This window comes from Chanos chanos, chromosome 3 (genome assembly GCF_902362185.1).
Source record: "Chanos chanos chromosome 3, fChaCha1.1, whole genome shotgun sequence".
In the NCBI taxonomy this organism is placed as follows: domain Eukaryota; kingdom Metazoa; phylum Chordata; class Actinopteri; order Gonorynchiformes; family Chanidae; genus Chanos; species Chanos chanos.
The window spans coordinates 46,277,459-46,305,157 of NC_044497.1; the positions used below are offsets into that span (position 1 = coordinate 46,277,459).

The following is a 27,699-nucleotide window of genomic DNA, read 5'->3' on the forward strand; positions in this document are numbered from 1 at the left end:
CTGAGGGACATGTGAATGCTTTCACAGGTCTTCGTATGATGGTGTACATGTAATTAATTTAAAGTTACAAGTTATGCATTGTTACTATACAGCAAACAATAGCGATATGATGTCACAATAGCCTTACAAGAGTTCAGTAGTTCAGTTATGCAAATGAACGCTTGCCCTTAAGAGAAGCTGTAATATAAGAAGTTAATACTAATTACTCCTCAACCTTCAGTCAACAAAGGCTGTTGATTTACAGCTGTCCAAAAGTTATAAATCCAAGAAGAAAATCTCAAAATATTAGATATGAGAGAAAGAATAAGCATAACACTTAACACCAAATAACCGTTTCCAAGCGAAACTCAGAGAGAAACACCACCAAAAGATACCCAAAAATAGCATTAATTTCTTCACTTCAAACATTCATGTCTCTACAATAGAATAAAAATATACTCAAACATTGCTTCTATCCTAAGAAAATAGTCCACAACAGAGCAATAAAATAATGCTATAGAAATGCACAGAATTTCACTGTTTAACAGTTCAAAGAAAACACAATATATTAAAACATCTTGGTGCTTTTTCACTCTCCCTGGACTTGTCATTCTGATTTGGCAGTGATAGGGGTCTCCTGCATTTGAAATGTGCTGTAAAATACATGAGAGCATTGGCACTTCAGTTATTGAGGAGTATGTCAGGACTAAGCATAGCTTTAACACTGTTCTATTGATAACCAGTAAGCCATATTAGATCTCTCCCTAGATCAACATCTAAACTCTAAAGCTTTAAAGCAGACAGGGAGTCCCATTCTACAGCAGCATAATTCACCAGATATCATACAGACCAGAAGACATCACAAACATTATTTCTCTCTCTTATCTCTTTATAGAATTTCTCTCTCTCTGTTGATTGTTTTAACGCAAACACAAGCTCTAGCAAGTCGTCACATGGATTGGGGCTGAGCGTTTAGAGTCCTGAATAAAATTCAACCCAAAACAGGTTGTGTGTTTTTCAGACCTGTGAGGAGAGTACTACTTCATCTGCATATACCACTGCTAATACAGCTAAACGAAAACATAAACGATAAAAAGTTTAAATATGTTTTACAGGTCAAGTAAGTCACTGATTAGTGCAGGTTAGAGACAACGAAGCTGGAAATGTTACCTGGCTAAGGGTATTTGTCAGCTTGTTACGAGGTTGCAGAAGCTAGCTGAGAGAGAGCAGGTGGAGATGTGCTACAGTTTCCAATGACAGCTCTGAGAATGGATCCAAATTCATCTTCAGCTGCTTTCATTTCCGAATAGAAACGTTTCTAAAGCACCTCCCGCTAACTGTTTTAGCTGAATATTTTAATGGCCCACCATTTTTATTTTTTAATTAAAGTAGAGGTTTAAATAGTCAAAACACAACAGAAAAAGCATGATACAATACTACCAACACAATTACTGAGTGAAGAAAAAAAAAATGTATAGATTGTGAAGAGCATTTTTGTTCCTGATCAAAACAAGTCTCCAAAACAAGGCTCCAAAACAAGGCTCCTGATCAAATCAAGTCTGCAAAACGAGGCTCATGATCAAAAGAAGGTTCCAGACTCCATACTGATGCCTAAGGCCTCTTCCATACATTGGGAATATGGGTTCAGCTGGAAGAAACGCTGTGTGCGTCTTGAAAAGCGTGGAAACCATTCGACCGTGTCTTTCAATGCGAGTGCGTCTGAGAGTCAGGAGTGATTTTTTTTTTTGATCACGTGCTCACATGCAGTCCACTACGTTACTGGAGCCCTGTCCCACATCTCGAATCTGACTGATATGAGAGGCACAGACCGCTACTCCAGCCCCGGCTCGGCAGTGAGACACCGAGCCCACCAACTCCCACCTGTGGATATACACACACGTGATACACACAACTTAACAGTTCCATACCGGGCATTTTCAGTTCCCACACCATTGAGTGAAAAATAACATATTGGTAGCACAATACTCTCTGAGTATTAGCGACGTTAAAAATCGCACACATTTCACTCACCTTTAAAATGACGACAGCTTAGGTCAAATACCATGTTTACTTCAACACTACCCCACTCACGCACAGACACACACACAGACACAGACATGCACATACCAATGTTTTGGAAACCAGCAACCCTATTTCTTACTGAAAACCAGCTCTCACCTGTTCATGCGGGGGTCAAAGGCTTCCACCGTATTCAGATAGATGTTCCCATTGTGTCCACCAACTGCAAATACGCGGCCCATCACCGTGGCAACACCAACACCCCCCCTGGGGGTAGTCAGCTCAGCAACATACTCCCAGCGATGCATCCTGGGGTCGAAACGCTCAACTGAACTGAGCGGCGAATTATCATCAAAGCCCCCTAAACAGACACAAACATTGACAGAGACAATGTTAGTACTACACTAGAATCAGCTACTGACTGTGAATTTGTGTGTTCAGTTTGCTACAGCATCATACTAACATCAAGACGTTCATAGTGCAGATTCACTAAAAATACTCTGGAGCACTGTAATATTTATGTTCAGCATACATACATACTATCACAGAGCTATATTAGCTGATATTTTAGAGAACATCATGCGAATCACAGAAAGGCTGAGGAGATGAACAAGCAGGGAGGGAAGCCATTCATTCATGTCGATTCTTTCAAACAATAAAAACAAAAACAAAATGGAATCCTTGGATGACTCCAGTAACTGTGAACTACAGTAGAGCAATAAAAACCTGTGAATGGCCATTTACCACACCTGATGAGTGACTTATTCATAAAAACAACCCTCACACCTCTGCACTTTGTGTCATTTCTTTCATGTGATACATATGTGACATCAAAAAAGAGCCGAGGGCATAGACCTGCCGACAGGCCGCTCGCCTCAGAGCAGAGAAGACTGAACGGGAAACACATTCTGGTTATCGGTATTTTTCTGAGAGGAAAACTTTTTCTACACCACCTGTTCCACTATCTGTCTTTCTGTAACATTTAAACTAAAACGATCATTTATTATATATTACTTATTTTCAAATAATTACTTGAATTACTTGAACTTTCCCAGTGAATGTCCCCAGTGAAAATGCGTAAATAAATCAGAGAAGACCGGGGGGGGGGGGGGATACAAACGTTGAAAAAGGAGGACTCTTTCATACCGACGACGTAGAGGCAGCCGTTGAGTTCGCTGACTCCGTTCCCTGCTCGTCTCTGACCCATCTCTCTGACATCCGTCCATTTGTTGAGATGCGGGTCAAATCTCTCCACGCTGGACAGAGAAGCCACGCCGTCATTTCCACCCACTGCATACACGTAACTCTGCCAAAAACCCAAATCCACACACAGCCCTGTTACTCAAACACACTGCACCGACTCACACATATCTATGTATAATACAAAGACGAATACGAATTACTTTATTAATCCTGAGGGGAAATTCAAGTGCCGCAACAACACCGTCAATGCACACCAAACACAACATAGAATAAAAAAATAGAATATAATAAGATAAATAGGAAATAGGAATAAAAAATTAAAACAAGTTAAAATAAAGGTTGTTTCCTGTACATAGTGCAGTAATTGGTAATGTAATAAATAGCCCTAAAGTGAGAATACTTTAGAGAGGTAGATAGAAGTTATTGCCATAGTGCAGGAGTTATATACATAGTGTATAATGAATATAATATAATAACACTGGGCATCACTGTTACATGATCAATATGGAGTCATTTTTATATAACATAATTTAAGATAAGTTCTCAAAATATGCTGTTATGTATCTACTTTGACCGTGATCTCGTCAGTTGTTTTTATTTGCAAGTGTTGAGATGTTTTAAACAAGAATAGAGGGTGAAATTTTTAAAAAATTAAAGGTTAAACAGTGTAATTTATCCTGCTTTCGTCAGAGTGTCAATAAAATACTGCATAATTTACAAATGACGGTTATAAAAATGGCCATTACAATTTACAAGGGAGGAAGTACATTCACCTCATCTGTGTAACAGCTTACATATTCAACTGTGATACACAGTAATTTAAAATTTCATCACACAAAGCTTACCGCATGGCCCATAAACCCATAAGTCCCAGTTCTCAACTCTTACCCCTAAGGCCACAGAACCTACGCCCCCTCTTGGAGTATTCATGGGGGCGACGGCACTCCAGCGATCTGATTCAATGTCATACCGCTCCACATCACTAAAGCAGGAGTTATCATCCAATCCGCCAATAGCATAGATGGGTCCTCCCAAAGCTGCCAGGGCAATTCCCCTCCTGCACAAACAGAAGGAATCGACTTTAAGGTCTGATGTAAAACACTATGACAATACCCAAGTGAATAATTCCTGTAAAGAAACATTAAAAAACGTAAGGCTGTAGCAAAGTGCCAACAACAGTGACCAAAAAAAAAAGAGACTCAGATACACAAAGTTCTTTTATTTTTTTTTCTTAGACAGAAAAAAAAAAAAAACTATGGATGGACTCTGAAATATTATTCCTTCACAAGATATATCGTTATAACACCTCTTTTTTGCTGATTATTCACATGCCGATCACATACATGTTACACATGGATAAAACCTGGTTATGTAGCGGTGGTAAATTCTGGTTATATAGAGGTGGACAATTGAATACATGAAACATTAAACTGTAGTTAGTTTAGGACTGATAGAGGTTCCTCTACCGTTTGGTATTCATGGAAGCTTTCATCATCCACTTATTGGTGAGGGGGTCAAACATTTCCATACTACCGAGGTGCTCGCTGCCGTCATGGCCTCCGACAGCATACACTTTGCCTGAGAGAGACAAAAACATTCATCCAGAGCTGACAAAGCAATCAACAAAATGCGTGACACGCACAATACAAAGTGAATTACACGTCTGTTTTTATGGAGGCGTCTGAACTTTTAAACTCTGATCTTTTGATATTTATTCCACGGAGTGTTCCAAACCCAAATGTAATTAGCAACAAGATCTAACCTCTAAATGCCACGTCCACACCAAAACGACTGTCCTTCCAACACTCAGCCCCACATCCCCTACCATCCAAACGTTTCACAGGCCTTGCTGGCTGTAAAGGGTGACTATATAACACGCTTTAGCGGGCTCAGACTTTTCAAAGTTTTATTTCGTTTTTACATTTAGAAATGTCAACAAGAGGAAGATTTTGCCAGCTGAACAAAACAAAAGAGTTGCTGTATTTCATTTAGCTAACAAACAAAAACAGACACTGCTGGCAGCTAATATAAGGGCCGCTGGGAAGAATATGGAGGAGCTGAACTGTTCTGGACAGGAATCTCGGCTGTGTTTGAAGAGTTTGAACGGGTTGGATCTGTGTTCTGAGAGACCACTGTGCACTCCACCAGAAACCAGCGATGCAATTAAAATCCTCAAAGCTCCTGCTAACACTCAAAACATTCAAGAGACAGAGACTGTTGAAGGCAGCCACACTTCATTTTACAGAGAATGAAAAAAGTGCAAGCCCTCGACCAGCGCAGTAATTACCCCTTTTTGTGTCTTCAATTACTCACCACTGGGATCAGAGATATGTAAGCTCCTGAACAATCACGCATGCATTTTCTCTCTCGTCTGCAAATTGTCTATTATCAACCCTCATCTTCTGCTTTCTTCCTTTCTCAGTTCAATTCAAATCTGCCTATTTAACAAGTCAACTTCAACTGAGTAACAGCTGCTAACACAAAAGCTAAAAAAAAATAATTTGAAGAATAAAAACAGCGCTCAGTTAGCATCAGTTCTCTCTGTAATATCAGTAAGCACGCTCTCTCACCTCCCACGGAGATCACTCCCACGTGTCTGCGTCGACTATTCATCTCTGGGCCGAAGAACCAGCTGTTTTTGGTGATGGAGTAACATTCGATACTGCGGAACGGGTCTCCAGACCCACCGCGGCCGCCCACGCAGAATAAAACACCTGCCAAGTCAAAAGTGAACACAGACTGTCTCCTTAACAGTCTTAAATAAGTATAAGTGTGCTGATCCAGCCTACAAAATGTCAGTACAGTGTAAGCCCATTTTATATAGCTGTACGTTTTCTCTTTTGCAGTCTTTTGAATCAATTCATTTCAGAGGGTTTCTGACCACGCATTGAACCATGCACTGCTGCTCAGTCCTTATGTGTCTGGTATCTTTCTCACCTGCCGTGTGTTTCCGTGGTGTGGTGCGGACAGAGTACTCGAAATCGGGCACGATCTTGTTGCTGAGGTGAAGATGATAGTTCCTGGCTTCGTCCAAAAGGTCACGGCAGCTCAAGTTAGCTTTGATCATCTCTTCTTTAGCCACTGTACCAGTCAGAAAGTCCACCGGGAGCAATGGGAGCCGAACCTGCCAACCAACACGTGAATAAAATGTCAGTGACGACAAAAACACACGACAAACATAAAAACGTGGCCAAACGCGGCCAGCTCCGATTCTTACAATCGGCATACATTTGGCAAGAACCGCGCACCTGAGACATGATCTGGTCCAGCCAGGCTTCATGGTGTTGCGGATTGGCTTTCAGCCACTTGACAGCAGCATTGTAAACCTGCGTCTCTGAGTGGATGTTCAGGTCACTGGAAGACAGCAGCGTGCGCAGGTGTTGAGGCGACACGCAGGGGAAATCCTCACATTCCACCACCTCCCGAAAGTGCTCACAGGCGTAGCGGTCAGCCATGTCCATTAGGTCGACACGGTTATGACTCTCGGCAAAGGTCCGGACCGCCAGGCAGTTGGACGGGTGGAAATGGGCCTTCATGTACTCACAGCAGGCTCTGGCCACCAGCTCCACTTGCAATATACAGGCAGCGTAAAGCAAAGGCTGCACGTTGTCCACAGTAAGAGTCAGTTGTGAAGAGTAGGCGAAGCGCACCAGGTCCTGGATGGCATCTCCATCGAAATCTCGGATTTCGACCAGTTCCTGTTTGGCCTCTGCCATGTCAGACAGAAACATGGCCCGGAAATATGGAATTACACAGGCCAGGACCAGCTTGTGACATGGTATGAGCCGATTACCCACCTCCACAAAAAAAAAAAGAGCGAGAGAGCGAGAGAGCGAGAGAGAGAGAGAGAGAGAGAAATGTGAAATAGTGGATAAGAAACATGAGAGAAAAACAAGTTAATTGGAATTCACATGTTGATCGTTCCCGTAGCTGGAGGCTTAAAATATGTTGTCTAAAAAGAAGATTTTAACCGAGAGTTGAATGTAATTTAGGCATTCACTCTAATTAGATTTGCTGACGGTTCAGCACATGCCTTGCAATACTGTAACCACAATAAGCTTCTAGTTCTCCTTGCTATTTTGAGGTTACTTGATGTGAAGCAAAACCTAATCTCACTGGCTGAGCACAAACTTTTGGAACTTCTCAACTGATCTGAGATCTGTTTCTATGGATACCTTCAGCGTGACATCACAGAGTTCTCCATTTTCGTAGAACTGCCTGAGGGAGTTATGGAAGTCCTTCCAAGCCTCGTGGGCCTCAAATACGAAAGAGCCGTCCGCTTCACACGCGTTCTCCGCTGTTCGTGCTTGTCGTTTGTCCTTGAGTTTTTGCTGCTTGCCATGCTCTGGCACCATGTCTCCTGGCACCATGGCAACTCAGAGACACCAAAACCTACAGAGAGCAGGGGGAGAGAAATAACAATTAAGAAAGAAAGAACGAGAGAGTTGGAGGGGGAGATCTATCCTCCTTCCAGAGACCTGCACTCTGGCAGGTTTTGAATCCCCTCCGACACCTAATTTGACTGTTTCTGATGGCTCCAGGGCTTTGCTTAATTGAATCAGGCGCATTTGATTGAGCCTTAACAAAGCTGCTTCCTTTGAAGGTGAGCAGCTCCCATACCTGGGTTTTGAAAACAAATGATAAAAAGCAGTAGGCAGCTAGTCAGCAAAGAATTTCAAACTTAACCTGTGCTTTCTTTCTCGCACTCTCTCCCTCTTTCTCACACTCACACACACACAAACACACATACAATGGGAGGATTAAAAGAGGCTGCACTGCTCTTTAAATATCTGGGTCATGTAAGGCATTGTACAGAGTGAAGAGAATGATGCTACAGTGTTCAGAGTGACGTCGGCTAAATTGACATGGCACAGCTTAAAATGGACCATCACAAAGAGAAGCTCATTTCAACCCACGCATTTCAGACTCCGCTTGGCTCTCTCCTTTTGAATAGAGTCTGTGTAGAACTCACTCCTCATCAGTATTCTCTCCCAGTTTAAAGGACAGAAGGCATGTAATTCACAGAGACTCACTAAAAGACCCCTTGTTCATGAGCCAAGTTTCATAAAATGTAACACAATCACTTGGTGCTGTTTTTTAAGATCCTCAGAACCTGAGAATGCTAAGACAGTGGAAAATGGGCTATATGGTCAATTTGCCTTTCCGTTTATTTCAGTGAGTCTACAGACCACAAGACAGATTTTCCATGATGAGCTACTTAAAAGCACACGTTAACTCCTAGTTTACCAGGGTTTAACATGGAAGAGAGTGAGTGTAAGTACAATCAAAAATTCTAGCAGGTCAACCAAAAACCGAGAGGAAAACACCACATGTAACAAGAGACGCACGCTAATGGCTAATATTAAATATCACAAATGATAAAATGCATGTTAAATAAGACTAGTTATCTATAACCACAACAACAGTTTGGTGTCTATTTGAACATCTGAATATTGATAAAAGCAAACTATCAGCAAGACAAGCAATTTTAAAACACAACAGAACAAAACAGAAAGGCATAATACGTGTCATGTATATACATATATATATATATATATATATATATATATATATATATATATATATATATATATATGATTTTTAAACTCATATCAGTACATACTTTATCTCCATTACAATTACAGAACATATACTATGTACCTAATTTATCAAGAGCACAAATTACATCGTGACAGCTTACCAACCAGGATGTACAGCTATCTGTTTGTTTATGTACCGCATATATACCTATGACTTGTTCCGAGTAAATAATATTGGAGAGGCAAACAAATAATTACATAACTTGCATCATTAAAAACAGACAAACTGCGATTTAAATTGGTTTTACAGTCAAAACGTCAATATCAAACTACAGTTAGCTAGCTAGCTGTCCTTTCCATACTAACGAGTTTACCTATCTCCATCTTTTTCTTTAGTTGGATGACAAATTTGTTACTAACCAAGCCAGATGACACGGAACCAAGAAAATGTCCCAATAATGCCAAAATATTTTTTCTAAAAATCTGTTAATTGAAGTGGTGAATGTCGTTAAATCAATGCTAGCTCAAGTCTTTGGTAGCTATTCTCCGCATGTCTAGTATACATTCACTTTGCAATGCAGTTAAGAGAAATCGACGTTCTGTTTGTAAAGCATAACAATCTAGGATATTCCCTTTCCAAAAAAGAAACGAACGATTTACTTGCATATTTTTGATTAACATAAGCATTTACCTCATTTTGAGGAGAGAATTCCGTTCTGTTCACTTTCACTTCGGAAGGCTTTTGACAATCGTTTGCACGCAAAGAACTATGGGAAGTGTCGTTTCAGCTCACGGGCGCATCCCCCCCCCTCCCCCCGACTCTTACCCCCATGTTTTCATGGTGTCTAATACGAGTTCAAATATAGAAGTTAATGGCAATATAATCCGAAACTAGAACGTAATCCCCAGGAATGCAAGGTAAAAAATAATTCAAATCTTAAGGAAGCAATAAATAAAATAAAATAAAATAAAATAAAATAATAATTAAATGTCTGGATGACAGTTATGATACTTACAGACAAAGTCAGTTCCTATGCATGTATACATTGATTTATATTAACTTATGGAACACAGTCATCAAAGTTGTATTTTTTTTTTTTCATCAGTGGTCTCATATTACATCTGTAACACTCCCTGGCCTGGAAGTGACTGGCCACAGTTAATATAGCATTACTTGTCATGGTGTCATTTTTGATACGTGGTCATAGCAACAACCATAGAGTAGCCCTTCAACTGTCCCCAGTCCAAAGCCTGAAACCTGAGGCCAAAGGTCAGATGAATTTGCCAGGTTGGGGGCATCACATAAACAAGTCCTGTGTGATCAGAAACTGGTTGTCACTGTACTCCAAGAGCATGGTATACAAATAAACCCTATGCTGTTTCTGTTTTCACTTCAGTGTTGCATAATGATTTAGTGTCACTTTCAATACACTTTTTTTCAGTTGTGAAACTATGACAACTATGGAAACTATGGAAAATGAGGCGGCATGTCATGCCAAGAAATGCTTTAAAAGACAAATCACTACAGCTGTTTACAAGAGAATTTTTCTGCTCTCAGACCACTGCAAAATCAGTATTTTCAGATATTTTACTTTAAAAGTTCTTTGTTTATACCTGTCAAAGCAAATCCAGTAAAATGTAATGTAGAATGTAGAACACCCTGACCAATTAAACCAATTAAATTCAGGGTAAATGACAAAGTAAAACATCCATCTGATTATCCTCCCTCATAAGTGGAAGAAGTTTATTAAATACGTCATCTATCTATCTATCTGTCTATCTATCTCTCTATCTATCTGTAATATAACTTGTATAACGGGCAGCCGTGGTCCAGAGGTTAGGGAACCGGGCTTGTGACTGAAGGATTGCCGGTTTGGTTTTCAGGACCAGCAACCACGGCTGTGTGCCCTTGGACAAGGCACTTGACCCCAATGCCCCCCAATGCACTTAACCCCAATGCAAGGAATGCTGCCCACTGCTCCTGCGTCTGGTGTGTGTGTGTTCACTACCGGTGTGTTGGATGGGTTAAAGCAGAGGATAAATTCACTGCTCACTTTTCACAGTGTGTGTGCGTGCGATCACGGAGATTTACATTTACATAACTTGCACTTGCAATGTAATATTGTCATTTATGAAAATAAATGAAATTAAATAAATAAAGAAAGAAATGTGAATTTTGCAAACCAAAGATAATTATGAAGTTCACTGCAGTTTACTTTAGGTCTGTCATACATTTTGAAATAAATAAGTGTACTATTTTCTGACTTTTTTTTTCACAGATTGTTGCAGCCCACACACACACACACGCACACACACATACACACACACACGCGCGCACACACACACACACACACACACACACACACACACAAAACACTGCGTAATGAATTAACAAGAACGCGGTAAATGTTCTTTAGTGCCATTTGCTATGTCAGTGTGTTTGTAATGGTCAGTAGTGATGCGCGGGTCAGGGTTTTTTAATACCCACACCCACCCGACCCGTTATGAGAGCCAATCCGCACCGCCCGACCCGCAAAAATCTGGGTTAATCAACCACCTGAACCTGACCCGACCCGCAAACCGCCAAATTTAGCCTGTATAGATATGGCATCCGTATCACAGAGCATGAGATAACGTTTTCTTATTTAGTGCGCATTTCAAAAAGGACAGACACTTGTGTAGACAACAAGGTTTTGCACGAGCCACCGTAGACTACAGCAAAGCGAGCAGTGTAGCACTATTTAGTCTTTTGGCTGTTTGCCCAAACGTTAGCATAATTATAATACATTGATTGCAGGACATAGCTTATTGTATCTTTGCCTAATAGCGTCTGGGTGTAGGCTAAGAAATAAACAGACGAATTGTTCTACACGGTGTTCTTTATTGCTAAATAGCAGCAAAAACGAGTAACTCCTCATGATCTCTCTCTCTCTCTCTCTCTCTCTCTCTCTCTCTCTCACACACACACACACACACACACACACACAAACGATGCGTCCACTACATCTTAACGGTGAACTTTAACAAAATAGTAGCTTACATGTATAGGTCTATACTGTCTTTTTCAGCCCCTCTCCCATACCTTACTGTTCTGTTTTTAACTTTTCCCTGATTAAGTAGGCCATGTTCTTTCTGACCAAAAAAAAAAAAAGACTTTTGGAGGTGTATAATCCAAACATAAGCTACGGAAAAGGGGTATAATGAGAACGAATGAACTGCCATAGCCGATAACCCTCGACCCCATAAAAGTGAATCTTTTAATCAGAAGCTGTGTATGTGTGTGTGTGTGTGTTACTGTCCAAGGATGGAGAAAAGTTGGCCCAGCCAGACTGGAAGGCTCATGACACTAGATCTGAGTCCTCTGAGGTGTTACACAAGCGTGCACACACACACACACACAAACACACACACACCAAAGTACACAAAGTAGAATATCTTTATGCCTTAAGTAGCTGACAGGGGTTATAAAGTTATAATATGCATTGTCTGGTATTTACAGGCCTCTAAAAGTCATATGAGAGACATGCTCTTTACTAGTAAAACTCTAAATTACACATTAACATCCATCTCTCTCCCTGACTCCCTCTGTCTCTCTTTTTGTGGGTCAACCATTCAAAATTGCATGTCACAACAACCATGAAAACTAATATTATTTCAGTGATTTTAGAAGAATTATATTCAGGAAAGGACTGAAATGAAATATTGTTAAGGAAATGAATAACAGCTTTTGAAATCTGATATTACTCCCAAACTATTTCTCATAAACTGTCAGAACACAAACTTTCACCACTTTCTGGAAAAAAAAAGCTGGGACAGTTATAGTACTCAAAGTATTTAAGGCTGGTATTATAGTACAGTGACATAGACATGGGCCCAGGCCCAGCCCAGCAGCACAACCATGACCCAAACCAGAGGACGTAGACTCCCGACCTGCACTCCTGCTGACATTTTAATCAGCTGTACTCAGAGTCAACAAGCACCTGCTGTCTGCAGTTATAGATCCAAATTGCTCTACAGACACAGGAGATACTTTGGTCTCAAGTCTCCATCTTAGAAGTGCCAAACAGGTTTTAATCAGTTGCACTCTGACATCCCTACAAATAAAGACAGTGGCATTACAGTGGTAGAGAGTAACATAGACCAGCACATTTTAGGCCATTAGCGTGATGTCAAGCGAGAGGTCAAGGCCAAAATTACAAGCTTCTTGTCCTACATTCTGTGAATGAGTCAACTGAGAGAGCACAAAGCATGGACAGTTACCAGCACTTGGATACTGTGAAGATTAGGCAACCCAATTCCTGTTGTGCTGTTAAAAATCAACTAAATATCGTGTTATCATGGATCATGCTTATCCAAAAAAAAAAAAAATAGAAATAAAAAAAGAACTTTTTGCACATAATTACAGAATCATCTGATTACTGTGGTTATCTGTGTCACACTGTACTTGGAACTGAGTGAATGGCACCTGAAGACATTTTTTTTCTATAATAAACGGCTGTACTTAATCAATGCTAAAACAAATTTAAAAGAATGTAACAATCAGAACACTGAATAACAGTCACTGACACTGACTAATATTACACCGACTAATATTAACAATTACTGATCATTTTTCTGTAAAATTTAACTGTTAATCGGTGCTTCCTCTGTGTTGAACTAATTCATTATTTGACAGGTCATTTTCAAAGCTTGCATTGTCTTCACCATGTTGTCTGTTCAAATCTGGTTTTCTCTCAAGTTCTTGTCCAGTAGAGATGATGCTGTCCTCTGACTTACATCTGTAAATGTTCTTGTAGATCTGATATACTGTAAACAAAAAGACTCATTATTGTTTATGCTCCAGTTTCAATACGGCACATTATCACAGCATAACAAGCTACAACAAAGACAAAAGCAATGATGGTAAATTTTACAGTAGAGTTATGTATGAAGTCCATTTCACACAGTGAAGGAATGTGAAAGGGTTTTACAACAGGTTATAATGAAATGAGCCACGAGATGAGTACACAACACCACAAACACACACAGCAAAAGGTAACAGACAAAAAAGTTAGAAAACTAAACAGATAAGTGAACAAATATGCCAAAATAGATAAGTGAACAGATAAGTGAACAAATATGCCAAAATAAATACATGAGTAAATGAAAATATGAGAAATCTCACTGAAATTCTAAAAATTAATCTATATTAAATAAAGCGATCAGAGTGAGGAATTGATGGCCTGTAGAGCTTGACATACATACACAAAGACGACTTCATTTAAACCTGCAATATGCAATGAATACAGTCTTCTTCTAAAGCTCGAATCTACCAAATGGCCACAGAGGCACTGCTGTAACAGTTAAATATTGTATCCTGTGAGAACTGATTTGATGCAGTTCTAACCTATGGCCAGCAGGAGGCCACTGAGGAGCTGGAATGAGGCATAGATGAGAGGGAAGGTAAACATTTGCACCAGTTGCTCTGCTGGGAAGGAGAGCTGCAGCACAGTGACAGAGATCGGACAGTTCTGGGCCCCAGTTTCCAAAGCAATTGTTCTACACCTAGAATCAAAATTCAACAAGATATTAGTCCAGGGCTTGACGTATACTTCAGAGTGCATAAAGAGGCCCATTCATACAGATCTGCACAGTAATGCTGGCACTGAGAATGTAAACAATTTCACAGTTTCACCACAAACACTCAGAGACTCACTAAGGTGAACTCCCTATTTTCACTATATCCATCTATTATATATGTGTATATTGATATATCTATACTGATCATTTATTTTATAGATTTATAAAATATATATATATGTGTGTGTGTGTGTGTATGTATACGCATACATACATATATGTATATATATATACACACATTAAATATTGAAATCTTAACCTCGGCCAAGGCTGCTGGACGATAATGGAGATGATAAAGCCTACAGCATATCCAATCATGGGAAATATCATGCCGATTATTAGTACAGAAACCTCAATGTTCCAAGAACCTCTGTACTGTACGACGCTAGCAATGGCTGCGAGGGTAAGGACCAAACAACCCACTACTGAACCCACCTACAACACAGCAAAGAGAGAGTGTTACACCAAAAAACTTCATTTCAAACCGAAAAAAAAAGCTAAACATATGGTGAAAGCTATAAATGTTGGTCCAGAGATTTTGGTGTACATAGTATTGTTTCTTGCGATACAATGTCTAGGATTAAGCTTTCATGACTGAGTGATTCAAACTGATTAGTACAAACCCTCAGTATTATCCTTGCTGCTTTTGGCCATTTGTACTTTACCAGGACTCCACAAGCCACGGGAACAACCATGGAGACCACTGTGATGGCTGTCACGAAAAAAGATTATTGATATCATTTCATTTTACATTTATGTTTATTCATTTTGTAGATGCTTTTCTCCAAAGTGACTTCCAACACAGGCTGAGTACAACGCCAAGCAAATAACCACTGAAGTTCTGATCGTTGCATAAATGCTATGACTAAGTTCATTATCAGGTTAGATATACACACAGCAAATTACAGGAAAATTATGAGTGAGGTACAAGTAGGTCAACAAGCCCCCGTGATATATTTGAAAGAAAGGAGTAAGGTACATAGTGAGGTAAGGGCCTGATATAATTTACCTATGTTTAGGTAGGGAATCTGGACATTTCCAGTCTTCATCCCGAAGTGTGAATATACATAGAGACAGAGAGGCATCATTCCCAACCCAAGCAAAGTGGAACATGTTGTCATGGCAATGCTAAACACATAGAGAAAGGCACAGTAAAAATTTCTACTCTGAAATTCCCATAAGTCCCCATCAGTGAGTTGGGTTATGGGCTTGACACAGTATATATATAGAAGATTTTCAACGTCTAGTGCTTAAAATACAAAATTCATCTTAATCCAGGGTAGGGTTTCCTTAGCCCTGGCATAAGGCTTATTTTTTTATAGAAGTTTTCATGTGAAATGTTACTTTGCCCTATGTATGAACCATTAGTTGGATAAACTGTTGACGTTCTGGATGTTACAAGAAATAAAACACTACTGACTGCTTACTAATGATAGAATTTATATACTTATTACACCAGGTGTTTTCCATCTACCATATTTAATCTGTTCCTCATTTATTTCAAACCTTAAATTAGCCTCTAAGTGAGTAATCGATCCAACATAAAAACTCACTAGATATTCTTTCAGTGGATTTTAAACGAAGTCTTTGGTTTAATGTTTTTTTTCTGCCAACAGCATATCAGTCATTTAACAGGGTATCAGTCATTAAAGAAAGGTATATCCTTGAAATTCTCATTCAAATGAGGACCTTAATATGATTTGAAATAAATTCCACTTGTCATTGCATTGACAAACAAGCAGGTAGAGATACGAGCATACACTCTCTCCTAGTCTCTCTCTGTCACACACACACACACACACACACACACACACACACACACACTCACCTCAGACTAATGTCCCCATCCACCCAGTGTGTAAGTATGTTAGAGATGATTCCGCCAGGACAGCAGCCCATGATGAGAATGGCCACGGCCTGAAGAGCTGTAACTCTGAACGCCAGCCCCAGCAGAAATGCGATGAGTGGCATCAGCCCAAACTGGCACACTAGACCCACTAAAATGCCCCATGGCCTCTGCAAGTGGTACCATACCTTCCCAAACTCCACACTGCAACCAAGGGCGAAGATCACCAAAGCCAGCATGAAAGGTAGGATCACATTCAGAATTTGTTGGGCGGACCCATTAACACCAACAGAAGTCCCATTAACGCTTGGTCCTACTTCTGCATCTGAGCTGTTGTTCCACATGACTAGCAGGATTAACAGAAACTGGGCAGATTTAACAGGGTGGCTGAGTAATAACAAGCTTTAGACCTCCAGCTATTCACGCTCCTCTGTAGGGAACTTGCTGTGTAGCCCAAATACACTAATAAATATGTATAAGAAATCAACAAGAGTCCAAATTATAATAAACTTAAAAATGTAATAAAGGTTGGAGAGTTTCTCTACAATTCAGTATCAGAAAAATACAGTAAGAGAGAAAGAAATCAGTGGTTATATAGATGTCCAGGGATCGTCCCCTCCATAGCTGATGACCAGTCCTGGCATGCAGGCTTCAAAACAGCCCAAGGTTTCCAGGGTGCCAACACGTCAAGATAAAAATAATGGACAAGCAGACTGGGCAAAGGTGTCTAGCAAACCATAGCTATGGAGGTCAGTGTGGTCTTCTTCAAGGATCACAGCTCTGTATCACTCTGACAGCAGGCTTTTGCAATGTAGTTGCATACCATAGCTATGGAGGTCAGTATGGTCCTCTTCAAGGATCACAAATCTGTATCACTCTGACAGCAGGCCTTCTTCTTCACACCACCAGTGGACAAGTCAGAACTTAAAAATTCTGGTCCACAAGGTAGGGGCTCTCTCACCTCCTGCTCACAACAGGGATTTAGTCTTTTCTCCCTCCAGGTATGAAATCAGGCAAAATGTTAATGTCATCCGCAACTCATCCTCGGGAATTGGAATCGCCAAGCAATCATGCACAAAACCTTAGGAGAATGCATTCAAAACCCATACTGGTGAAGATCCCAAAGGATGTCTCCAAAAGTCCCTCTATAAATTCACTGATATCAGAAAATGTTGCCCCGGGAACATGTACAAAAATGAAATCCACTGCGAAAGCTAAAGGTCCTTTTTTCTTGTCCACATACTATTCCTACAAACTTTTTTTTTCAGCACCAGTCTCTCCCGTCTCCACTGGAGTCGGAGCAGGCAGAGAGGTAACAGGAGCAGGAACGGGCTGATAAACAACTGAGTGTGTCGTAAGATCAGCAGCACGGTTCCCGCACGATTTTCATCACAGCTCCTTTCTCAGGAAGAGACAGGAGTCAGCCAATCAACCACTCATTTTTGATGATAAACAGTTAATCCAGCGGTAGTGAGAAATCTGGTGTCAATTCCACACCAGTTCAAGTAATGAAGAACCCCAGAAGCACACTCTTGGCGGTCTTGGTGTAAATGTTGACCATTTGTCTTTAAGTAAGGTGTAAAGCCCAGGAATCTGCAGGCTGCCACAGAACTACACTCAAAAATCTCCAAATGTTCACTGACAACAGTCAAACCAGCGTCACTGTCCGCTACTGTCACGAAAACTGGACCCGTGTCATCTAGCCAGGGCTCAGAACTTAAGGGGCTCGGATCGTCATGTAAATTAAATTAACACAACCTTATGGAATTCCCTCCCTGACAGGCAGAGACACACAGTAACACCAGCTGGTAAGGAAGGTGCAGGGAAGAATAATCCCTTTTTATGAAACTAATTTACAGCTTTCTCCGCTTCTCTACATGCTTCATTTTTGAGGGGCTTTGTCATTTGTCGGTTCTGTTTTAGCAAAGCCACAATCAAATTTACTCTGTGACCAAACCTCAGAAAACTTTCCAGTCAGGGTACACATCTTGTATAGGCTGAGCAGACAAAACAGAAAAATTAAGGTCATTGCGGTAGACAAAATGAGACAAGTGATATACCTCACTGCAGCACAAACAAATTATTTCATTACAGCAGCTAAAGCAGCTCTTCACTGCGGCATAAGCCAATTACTTTATTGCAGTCTAGAGAGAGCTTATATAGAAAGAACAGAATACCAGCTTCCAATTTATTCAAGATGTCAACATGAACATCAACATAATTGTACCAACATTGTTTATTTGTTTAGTAAAAAAAAAAATTAACACAAAAATGTAGGAATAGCATTCGACAACATTTACAAGAAATGAACCAGAGTCAAAATTATACGGAACATAAACATTTATTGGGGGGTTTCCCTACAAAACATAAGAAGAAGACAACAAAAGAGAAACAATGTTGAAAGCAGTTTAGACAGAGAGAGAGAGAGAGAGCGAGAGAAATTAAAAGTAGGATAAGGGCAAAAAAAAGAAGAAGAAGAAGAGAAAATTAAGAATAAGTCCTCAACAAAAGCCATCAATAGCTATATAACTATCTAGGGATCCTCCTCTGTACAGTTGATGTCAAGTCCTCATACTCAGGTTCCCAGACTAAGTCTCAGTATACTATTGTTGTATTACACATTTAACTAACCAACTGGCTAACTAAGTAACATGTAAACACAGTGACAGGCAAGAATCTGAATTAGAAGAGAAGGATGAGTTCTTCACAGGAGCATCTTAAAGTTTATTGGATGACATTGATGGCAGGGAGCATCCTCCGCACAGCACTTGCGGTGTCTCAGAGATGAAATGAGACAGACTTTGGTGATCTGGAGATGCTTGACTGTTCATCCTGGGTTCGGGTGTAAAGGCCTACTCCGGACTTCGAAAGGTTCCCTATTCGAGGGAGCACACATATACGAAGTCAGAGAACACCAGCACAAGCGCGCATGCGTAAAGTCCAATACCACCCACTGTTAGCACTATGTATGATGTTTGTCCACGTACTGAATATGAGAGAACATCGAGTGGAGTTATTCAGCATATTGGTCGTCGCCTACCTGACAAACATCTGGTCCTCACGTGTCTTAATAAGCGCCTGTCAAATAAGGTCAGCGCCAGTGCTAAAGGCGATTCATCACGGGCTGCTCTGACAACTTTTAGGAAAGAATCTGTAAACTCGATAGTCTCAGTCAGCTTCTTTCTACAAAAGAGGTGATACCCCTCCAAAATACACTCATATTCATTCATGGGCTATTTTAACGTTTTTAAGTTTTACATTGTTCCAAAATATATGCTTACTTGTACTGCAGTGGGTTGAAGTTAGCGCTGTAACAAGCTACGCGTGGCAAGACAGGTATACAGACCTTTAAGGTAAAACAGACCTTGTTTCTACGGTGGTTTAAATCCCAAAGTTCTCCCAGTAAATTCTACACTTCAACATAAATGATTAAGTCGCCTCCATCTCAGTAGCGTCTCATCTGAAATTTACAATTACAAACACTTACGTTGCAATGTCTGCTTGGCATTTCCGACGTAGGAGTAATTTGCTTCCCTTACATGACATCACAAGAGAAACAAGTTATTTGTTAGACATTATACTAGAATGTTTGTGCGTCACGTCACATTGCAAGGCATTAACAGGACAGTCAAAATACAGCGCCACATAAAATACTGTCCTATATATATGCTGCCAAGAGAACCTGAAAATGAAAACGCTACACATATAATGAAGTGTCATCACGTGTATGTTAGTAGATCATTCCAATACATTTAACAAATGACAGAATTGACAACAATTTTATATTAAACGGTGTTTAATGAAGGACATTAATAAATTCAGTTCTATACAGAATTCAGTTCTATACAGAATTTCATAGATATTATAATGAAGACGGAGAAAGACAAATTCAAATGTGTAAATAATGGTCCATATCTTGCAGATGTTGTCTCAATTATCCAATCAAATGTGTTCACATCAAGACTGCTATTTAAATTTCCTCTTCTTCAGGAGTGCGTCTCTTAGAGCAATCTGTGGGATCAAGAGAAAGGGATCAGATTTATGAGGTGTACATTAGAATATATAGAGAGATAAACAGTGAGAAATCACTGATTCTCAGTTTGATCATAAGTATCACGGTGATTAACTATGTGCAACGCTCAAACAATGTTTGAAAAAACTGTTTCCAGTAACTCTTTATTATGAGAGTTTATGATGTGTTCTTTACAGAAATAACAGTTTTTGCCAGTTTGAGTTAGACCAGCAAAAAATACAGAACCTGCAGGTAGAGTGAGTCACAACAATAAATCACATATGTACTGTCAGCATGATTGTTAAAATGTTTTAAAATATTAATGAAATAGCATGAACAAGGTTTCACTACAGAACGTTTAAGTTTAAACAGAATTAAATATCTTGAAATGGATGTGTTAGAAAGTAAAGGAATGATGTGAGGTAAAATGCCTGTTTACCTGTTTATCTCTGAAGGAACGCTTGGTCTTTGTCCTCACATTCTGACTGTGTCTCATCATCATGAAATTCTTTTTCTTCTTCTTCTCTTTGTTACTGGTACTGGCAAACGGGTTTAGCTTACTCCTCTTCTTCACAAACTCCTTCCTGTCTGTCCGACCAGCCTGGACAAATTCAGGGCAGATAAATAAGAAGAGAGTTGATATATGGAGGAGACATTTTATCAAAGTGCAGAGTAATAACCACACAGATTAAATAATGTAAATTCAGTCCCACTGATATGTGTTTAAATACTCACAGAGCACACTTCTCTCACAGTCCAGAGTGCAGCTGCTCAGCTGTAATTACTAACAGCCTGCTGAATATGCTATAATCCAGTGCAAACACACTCGATGGATTTTTAGATAAACCCACTAAATTTCAGCTGATCTCTTGTGAGCATCCAATGAGGGACGTGTTCTGTATGTAAAAGCAAGGACTTAGTACAAATTCACATCTATTTAACAAAGCTGTTCTTACCATGGCTGTTGCCAGACGTGTCTCTTTATCCGATTTGGGTTTTTTATGCAGACGTTCAATGTTTCTCAATGTGAGAAACTCCCCACTGAAAAATAATGAGAATCGTAATAATTTGTTAATGTTTTTATTTTATGTATGTAGTTGATTTTTTCCTCGTTCAGCATCTTCAAGTAGATCATCATGCATAGTACTTAAGTGGGGGGCCCTAGAGGCTACCTCAAAAAAAAAAAAAAAAAAAAAAAAAAAAAAAAAATATATATATATATATCAACTTATATAAACTAGGAAAGGTCATATATTAAAAATGAGTCTTACCTTTCCTCCTCATCATCGCTCTCCACATTCTTCCTCTTTTGCCCTTTTCCAGGGGCAGCTGCAACCTCTTTGGCCATCTGTGCTAGTCGAATCTTTTTGAAGTCGTCCTGAGTGAGGAGTCTGCTGGTGCTGACTGCTGCAGCCTTGGCTTTCCTCTCCTCCACGGGAATACTCTTGAGTTTCTCTGCCTAACACACATACACACACACGTGAACCATCAGTCGGTTTAATACTCTTGAGTTTAACTGCCTAACACACATACACACACACACACAAACTGTCAGTCGGTGTAGTACTCTTGAGTTTATCTGCCTAACAAACATACACACACAGGAACTGTCAGTTGGTGTAATACTCCTCATTTTCTCTTCCTATAACACATACGCATGTATGGATTTAACCATCAGTCAGTGTCGTTCTGCGCTGGCACTAAAGACAGAGAGGTGTATAAGCATCTGTACCACTTCCTCTTGGCCTTCATCAGACGAGTGATGAACAGTCACCCATTCTCCATCCTCATCATCCTCACTCATGCTGGCACTCTCCCATCCGTCTGAAGGGTGAAAAAAATATCATTCAAAGAAATATACCTCGTAAAAATAGGGGAAAGTATTAGAAAAGATAAAATACCAAAAACAACCCAACTCTATCATACCATTTATAACATTATTAAGCATCTGTGCTTAAATTCATAAAAGGTTCAAATGCTGTTATATCACTGATTCAATGTATTAAATGCCTACCCTCATCATCCTCTCCTTCATCTTTCTCCTTTTCCTCCACCTCCAGTACCTCTGCTCCAGGGACGTAGTCTGTGGCTGTCAGCTCTCCATAGTCATGAATCTTTGCCTCAGTGGAGGACTCTGTGGGTTTCCCCTAGCAACAAAACAGTGACCCCTTTACTCTACCGCGTTCAACATTTGTCAGAAGACAGAACCTAATTGGATGGAACATCCTGATCACAGAAACTGTTAATTAGCATTGACTGCTGTTGACCAACACTAATCTACCTTTGGTGTGCCGACATAAAAAATAATTAACAGAATTATGAGATAATAAAAACCTTAGATCAGTTTAATGTGTTTATTTTGGCTGATATTTGATTAGCTGGCAGTGAGTCTCTTACTCTGTCTTTCCTGTGAAGCATCTGTGGATTCAGATCTCTGAACAGTTGGATCAGACTTCTGGCTGACATCACCACATCTGCAAAAAAAAACCCCAACAACGAACAAAAAGCACAGTCAACAGCCGTGACAGTATACAATTCTAAGCATGTAAATAATCACCTGCAAATGTACATCACAAACCACTTCATCATCACTTCAGAAAGTCATTTCTCTGACGATATAGTACTGCGTTATATTTTCTGTAACTGTCCAGGAACAGGTCAAGTGAGCACTTGTAGTATTTTGACTGTGGACTGTCCTTCTGTTCATTTTGTTCTAGCTAATCATTGCATGGCAGTTATTGTTCTAATGTGTGATACACAAGGTGAACCGTTTGAATTCTGATGCAGAACAGTCTGTGGTTACGTACTCTTGTCTTTGTGAGATTTGTACTGTGTTAGATCCTGCAGCAGGTCCTCTGACATGGCGAGGGGACAGCGTGCCACCACCTCTCTGATGGCATTGATCCTGAGAAGACAGAGGGAAACACAACGAGTCGTTCACTCTTACGCTGCACGAAGACTACACTCTGAGCGATGCCCATAAAACACACACACAGCACTCACCCTACTGTCATGACCTCTCCTGAATTTCTGTCCGTAACAAAGTTATTGGCAATGGTCATGATCATTGGTTCAATGATCTGTGATGGAGAAAACATGAGGACACAATAAACAAAAGCAATAAACGAAAGTGACATTGTCAACTTTGCTGCCAACATTATTCATGTCATAACATTAAACAACAGTTCCTCAAACACAGCAGTCTGTTCAAGAACAGTTTTATAGCTTGTTTGGAGTAAAACACATTCATGTAAAACACCAGAGCTGGATTCAAGCAATGAGAAAAATGTGAATCTAAATGAAATTTCATTCATTTCATTTTAACTTTTGGAAATCCATACTGTAAAGTAGATATCAGTTAATAATAGTTATATAAACATTTCAATCAGATTATTTTCTTAATCAGAGAATCTGTATTCTGAAGGCATCCCTCCCCTTTGCCTTTATCACAGTTTAATCATTATGCATGAAAGACATGGCAGTTTTGAGATTCAAACCAACGGCTCAGACAGGTCACACATTTAGTGTACGTGTAGACAGTTCATTTGAAATTCTGAACCGGAATGAACCCTTTGGGGATGAAACAATATACTGCATGTAACCCGTTGTTGACAGACTGTAATATTTCAAACAAAATGAGTGTGGCTGTTGAGGAGGTATGGGAGTTAGCTCAGGTGTGACGGCGGATAGGTGTGGAGTGTGTTATACCTCAGGAGGGACCAGCTGATGAGAGGCTTGTGCTGCACACAGCAGGATCTTGGTCACCTCTGAGAGGAGGAACAGAAAGAAAAACTGGATTTCTATCTGAACCACAACCAGGAAACTTGCTCATTTCAGTTGAAAAATGACAAGGATTGTTGAACACTTGTAACAAATGAACAAATGGATTTTTAAATATCACAGCGACTGTTGCGTGTGGCTCTTTTTCCTTAAATTTCTTTAAGACTCCAGAAGCCAGCGCCCCTAATCGGGAGTGTGTCTTCTTAGACTTGTTGCTCACTTTATTAAATAGATTCTAATAATGGGACAGTTTTCTTTACCTCTTTGGTGAGGCTGCAGAAACCGCTGAACAAACGGGTAGAAGTTGAAGATGAAAAGCTGCAGAAAGAAAACTGTTTAGTTTTAAATCTGTCTTTGTATCACCTATTAACGTTACTGATTCATGATCAGTTTATTAAGCAAGTGACATTTCTGAATTGAACCAGTAATCCTTAGTTCACTTCTATGAGTTACCTCATGTATTCCAATCAGTCTGGAGATGAGTTCCATCATCATGATCTTCACCTCAAAGCGTTCCTTAGAGTCCTCAAGCTGCTTCAGAAGCTTCTCAGAAAAGTCTAGACGCAAATAACATTGTCACTGCCTTTTTGAAAGAGGTTTAGTAAAGGTATGAATATGTCAGATTTTGATTTAAACCTTGACTGTGCTCGCTGTAATGAATACTTACCTTGTGGGTCATGAATCAAGTGAATGGCTGAAAAATTAAAGACTTCAGCTTTCTTCTTCTTTTTATGTTTCTGTTAAAAGAAATAATAATATCATTCAGATAATTGCGTTTTTGCAAATCAATGAGTAGATCATATGAGACCATGTCAAAAGATGTATCAATGAAACGCTGAAATAATGCTGTGGTTCTGCCATGAATACCTTGAGAACTTTCATGGCCTTCTCCAGTTTTTTCTTATTTTTTGAGGATTTTTTTCCTGTAGAGTATCTTATCATTATGTCTCTGGCTGTGGGACCCTCATCCTGAAAAATGACAGTTCAAAAAAGTTCCGTCAGAGAGCACAGAAAACATCTGCCAGCCCAGGACCGTAAAAACCACTGTTCAGCTCTTTTATTTATTTACTTATCTATTCTTTTCACCTCAGACTCTGAATCACTGTCCTTCTTCTCATCTTCATCTTTACCCAGGAAAAACTTCATCCCAGCCACCAGGATCTGTTATCATACACATACCACACGAACATGAAAGAAATGGATTACGGACAGAGACAACTGAAAGCAACATGAACTCTCGATTTACGTTAAAGGATGGGAATCTCTAAAACAAGTCAAACCTTTGTGTATCATAAAAAAGAAGCTGGAAATCATACAATGAACAAATAGTCATATCAGCTGAAGGCAATTAATCTTACAGCAGAGACACTTTGTAACTGGATCATTACTCATACAGAGAAGTACCAGCAGTATAACAGGTTGACCCCACCTTTGTGACTTTGGAGAAACAAGCTGTGGTGATGACATTTACTGTTTTGGCATCGTTCCTGGGGTGGGGAATATATGGAGAAAACGATGAATCGTAGAGGAAAGACAAAAAGAACGTGCTGGTAAAATTATGAGAGAGTGGATAGAAAAGACTTACCAGATGTTCCTCTTATACAGTTCCACCATCACGTCTAGTGAAATCTTAGCGGCTATAGGGTTACTGTCCCTTAACATAGTGTACATAAAATTCTGCAGGGTCTGTAAAAAGAGCAAAAATACGTTAAAACGTTAGGCCAAATGCCCAGTGATGACTAGACAAACACAAAACTGTACAAGCTATAAAGGTTTTGGAAGGTAGGTTCCTATACAGTAAAAATATAATAGAATTGAAAAGGATAAGCTTACAGTTCAGAAGATTATATCAGCATTCCTGTTTTTAATATGACAAGTGATGAAAATGATTGAGACTCACTGTGTTCAATTTGTTGTTCTTGTGCTTGGCATTGATGTTTTTAATATCTGTCACGATGTGTGTACACAATGTCTGTAGAAAACACGGTGAAGAAAAGAGACCAGAATTCAGACAAACTCAGCTTACAGTAAGCAGGACTCTCACGCGTAAAGAGTCTTTAAAAGAATATGGAGTCACAGTTTTCTGCAAACTAAGAACGAGGACTGAATATTCTAGACGCACCTTTCGCAAGAGTTTATCATGACAGCGTAGCAACTCAAAGAACAGCTCCAGGAGACTGGTGGGATCAATCAAGTCTTTGTTTCTGAGGAGGATCAGAGCCTTGCAAAACGTCTAAGAGAGAAAGAGCAACAGAGAGAGGGAGCGTGAGAAAACTCACTCAGAGAACAAGACAATAGAGTAATATTTCTGTGATCATTGTGCAAAGCTTTGAAATGCTTTATTCCATATGTCTTTACTTGAATTCACAGTGATAATTGCATTGAGAGCCGAAGCAATATGTTAAATGTTGGATCATCTAGGATTCCCATTGGATTCTCTCCTAAAGAATTAAGCATGCTCTTACCATTCTGAGGTCAGCCTCCAGAACTGTGTGATGATTCAACAGTAGCTCAGAAAGTTCCTGAGGAAAATTTGAGAGTTCCTCCAAATAGCAGTGTCCAACCTGCATTTAAAAAAAACCCCTCAGAGTTTAGACTTTCCCTTCTCAGTAAAATGTCTGCAGATTTCACCTTAGGAGACAAAACGTTGCCCGACAACGTCGCTTGAAGTAGCTCGTACTATTTTTATTTGTAAACGTTAATACTGAATCACCAAATAGGCGATCGTAACAGAATCATCTTTACCTGCGCCAGGAACATGACCAGTTCAGACAGGTCTTTATTGGGTTTGTCCGGCTGGTGTTTAAAGATCTGCACATTGGATTGATAATGGCGATACTGCTGCAAGAACTGAAATAACAGAAGGTGAGGAATTTGATGTTAATGCAATTTCCGTCAGTTACAACGCAATATCTTTAACATTATCAGATTGTAACAAGTAGGCCTAATACATTTAACACGCAACAACATGTAAGATATTTAACTTCAACCAGCACTCAGCTAAAAAAATGATAAAAACAGCCTGCTCGATCAGTAACTAGATTGATCGCCATCTCGTTCACAATAATTTGATGACCCTGATGTCAAGACATCGCGCTCCGCTGAACGGAGGTATCTAGTTAGTAGTGCAAAGCACTGGTAACAAATGTTACATCGCCTTAGTTAGCTATCTTAGCAACTGGAGGAAACGCCACTTACTTCGTCAGTATAAGACTTGGGATCTCTTTTTATAAGGTTCTGCAGCTGTGGCAGATTCGTTGGCAACTTGTTATTGTGCCGACCCGACATGATATATTGTTTTTCTGAACCTCAACCGTGTTAATTAAATGTTTTCCTGTGTTCCAAAATGCGGTACAACTGGAAGCGTGGCTCATAGGTAAGTCGCCATGTTGAGCGTCTATTTGGACTACGGGTTGCATGACATGACAAACTGAACGGTTACTAAGCGAATTGAGAAAAACACTTTAGTATGTACGTAGTGTGGTACATTCTCATATGAGTTTTACAAATCCGAAATTACCAGATTAAACTGTTAGTTACGCACACAGAATGTACTGATGCTTGCAGATAAATTCAAATTTTAATCAGATTAATCCGTTTATAAATTTAGATAAAATGCTGTTTATGTACTCTATCCAACAAGTTGGCCACACCTTTCCGAGGATATGTACTACATTATGTCTTGCCAAAGTTAATAATCT

At 39.7% G+C, this 27,699-nt stretch overlaps 3 protein-coding genes across 5 annotated transcripts; all 3 read right to left on the reverse strand.

The window, feature by feature from the left end:
* Nucleotides 1-1,617: 1,617 nt before the first annotated feature.
* Nucleotides 1,618-7,572, reverse strand: klhl8 (kelch-like family member 8). 2 transcript variants are annotated; one of them, XM_030769438.1, is made up of 9 exons: nt 7,377-7,572; nt 6,450-6,998; nt 6,139-6,325; nt 5,772-5,915; nt 4,668-4,779; nt 4,090-4,258; nt 3,145-3,304; nt 2,158-2,359; nt 1,618-1,860 (listed from the first exon to the last, which is right to left on the reverse strand). In XM_030769438.1, the coding sequence occupies exons 1-9, from the start codon at nt 7,569-7,571 to the stop codon at nt 1,737-1,739; spliced, it is 1,842 nt and encodes a 613-aa protein (XP_030625298.1). In that variant the 5' UTR covers nt 7,572; the 3' UTR covers nt 1,618-1,736. The 2 variants fall into 2 exon arrangements, with proteins under 2 accessions (XP_030625298.1, XP_030625299.1); XM_030769439.1 differs by lacking the exon at nt 6,450-6,998.
* A 6,550-nt stretch (nt 7,573-14,122) lies between these two features.
* On the reverse strand, nt 14,123-16,550 carry LOC115807088 (solute carrier family 10 member 6-like). The gene is made up of 5 exons (XM_030767949.1): nt 16,189-16,550; nt 15,370-15,488; nt 15,026-15,072; nt 14,620-14,795; nt 14,123-14,285 (listed from the first exon to the last, which is right to left on the reverse strand). Exons 1-5 carry the CDS (start codon nt 16,548-16,550, stop codon nt 14,123-14,125), a joined length of 867 nt encoding a protein of 288 aa, XP_030623809.1.
* A 3,434-nt stretch (nt 16,551-19,984) lies between these two features.
* sdad1 (SDA1 domain containing 1) lies at nt 19,985-27,373 on the reverse strand. Of its 2 annotated transcripts, XM_030768218.1 has the most exons (22): nt 27,197-27,373; nt 26,744-26,848; nt 26,464-26,562; nt 26,121-26,231; nt 25,899-25,970; nt 25,584-25,684; nt 25,428-25,485; nt 25,085-25,159; nt 24,866-24,967; nt 24,666-24,735; nt 24,452-24,555; nt 24,259-24,316; nt 23,927-23,985; nt 23,222-23,298; nt 23,026-23,123; nt 22,616-22,692; nt 22,233-22,365; nt 21,951-22,042; nt 21,490-21,677; nt 21,175-21,259; nt 20,658-20,819; nt 19,985-20,217 (listed from the first exon to the last, which is right to left on the reverse strand). In XM_030768218.1, exons 1-22 carry the CDS (start codon nt 27,284-27,286, stop codon nt 20,173-20,175), a joined length of 2,061 nt encoding a protein of 686 aa, XP_030624078.1. In that variant the 5' UTR covers nt 27,287-27,373; the 3' UTR covers nt 19,985-20,172. The 2 variants fall into 2 exon arrangements, with proteins under 2 accessions (XP_030624078.1, XP_030624079.1); XM_030768219.1 differs by lacking the exon at nt 26,121-26,231 and having other exon boundaries at nt 27,197-27,286.
* Between the last annotated feature and the right edge of the window lie 326 nt (nt 27,374-27,699).

Bases quoted from the DNA above. Each gene is read 5' to 3' on its own strand.
- klhl8 (XM_030769438.1), bottom strand. From the start codon at position 7,571: ATGGTGCCAGGAGACATGGTGCCAGAGCATGGCAAGCAGCAAAAACTC. The intron at 6,999-7,376 runs GTATCCATAGAA...TTTTTTGTGGAG, and splicing joins TCTGTGATGTCACGCTGAAG to GTGGGTAATCGGCTCATACC. The intron at 4,780-5,771 runs GTGAGAGAGCGT...TGTCTCTCTCAG, and splicing joins GGGAGTGATCTCCGTGGGAG to GCAAAGTGTATGCTGTCGGA.
- LOC115807088 (XM_030767949.1), bottom strand. From the start codon at position 16,550: ATGTGGAACAACAGCTCAGATGCAGAAGTAGGACCAAGCGTTAATGGG. The intron at 15,489-16,188 runs GTGAGTGTGTGT...CTATGTGTTTAG, and splicing joins GATGGGGACATTAGTCTGAG to CATTGCCATGACAACATGTT. The intron at 15,073-15,369 runs GTAAATTATATC...TTTTCGTGACAG, and splicing joins GATTCCCTACCTAAACATAG to CCATCACAGTGGTCTCCATG.
- sdad1 (XM_030768218.1), bottom strand. From the start codon at position 27,286: ATGTCGGGTCGGCACAATAACAAGTTGCCAACGAATCTGCCACAGCTG. The intron at 25,685-25,898 runs GTGAGTCTCAAT...CTCTTTTTACAG, and splicing joins AGAACAACAAATTGAACACA to ACCCTGCAGAATTTTATGTA. The intron at 21,678-21,950 runs GTACAGATGCTT...TATGTGTGTTAG, and splicing joins ATGAAGGCCAAGAGGAAGTG to GCAGAGAAACTCAAGAGTAT.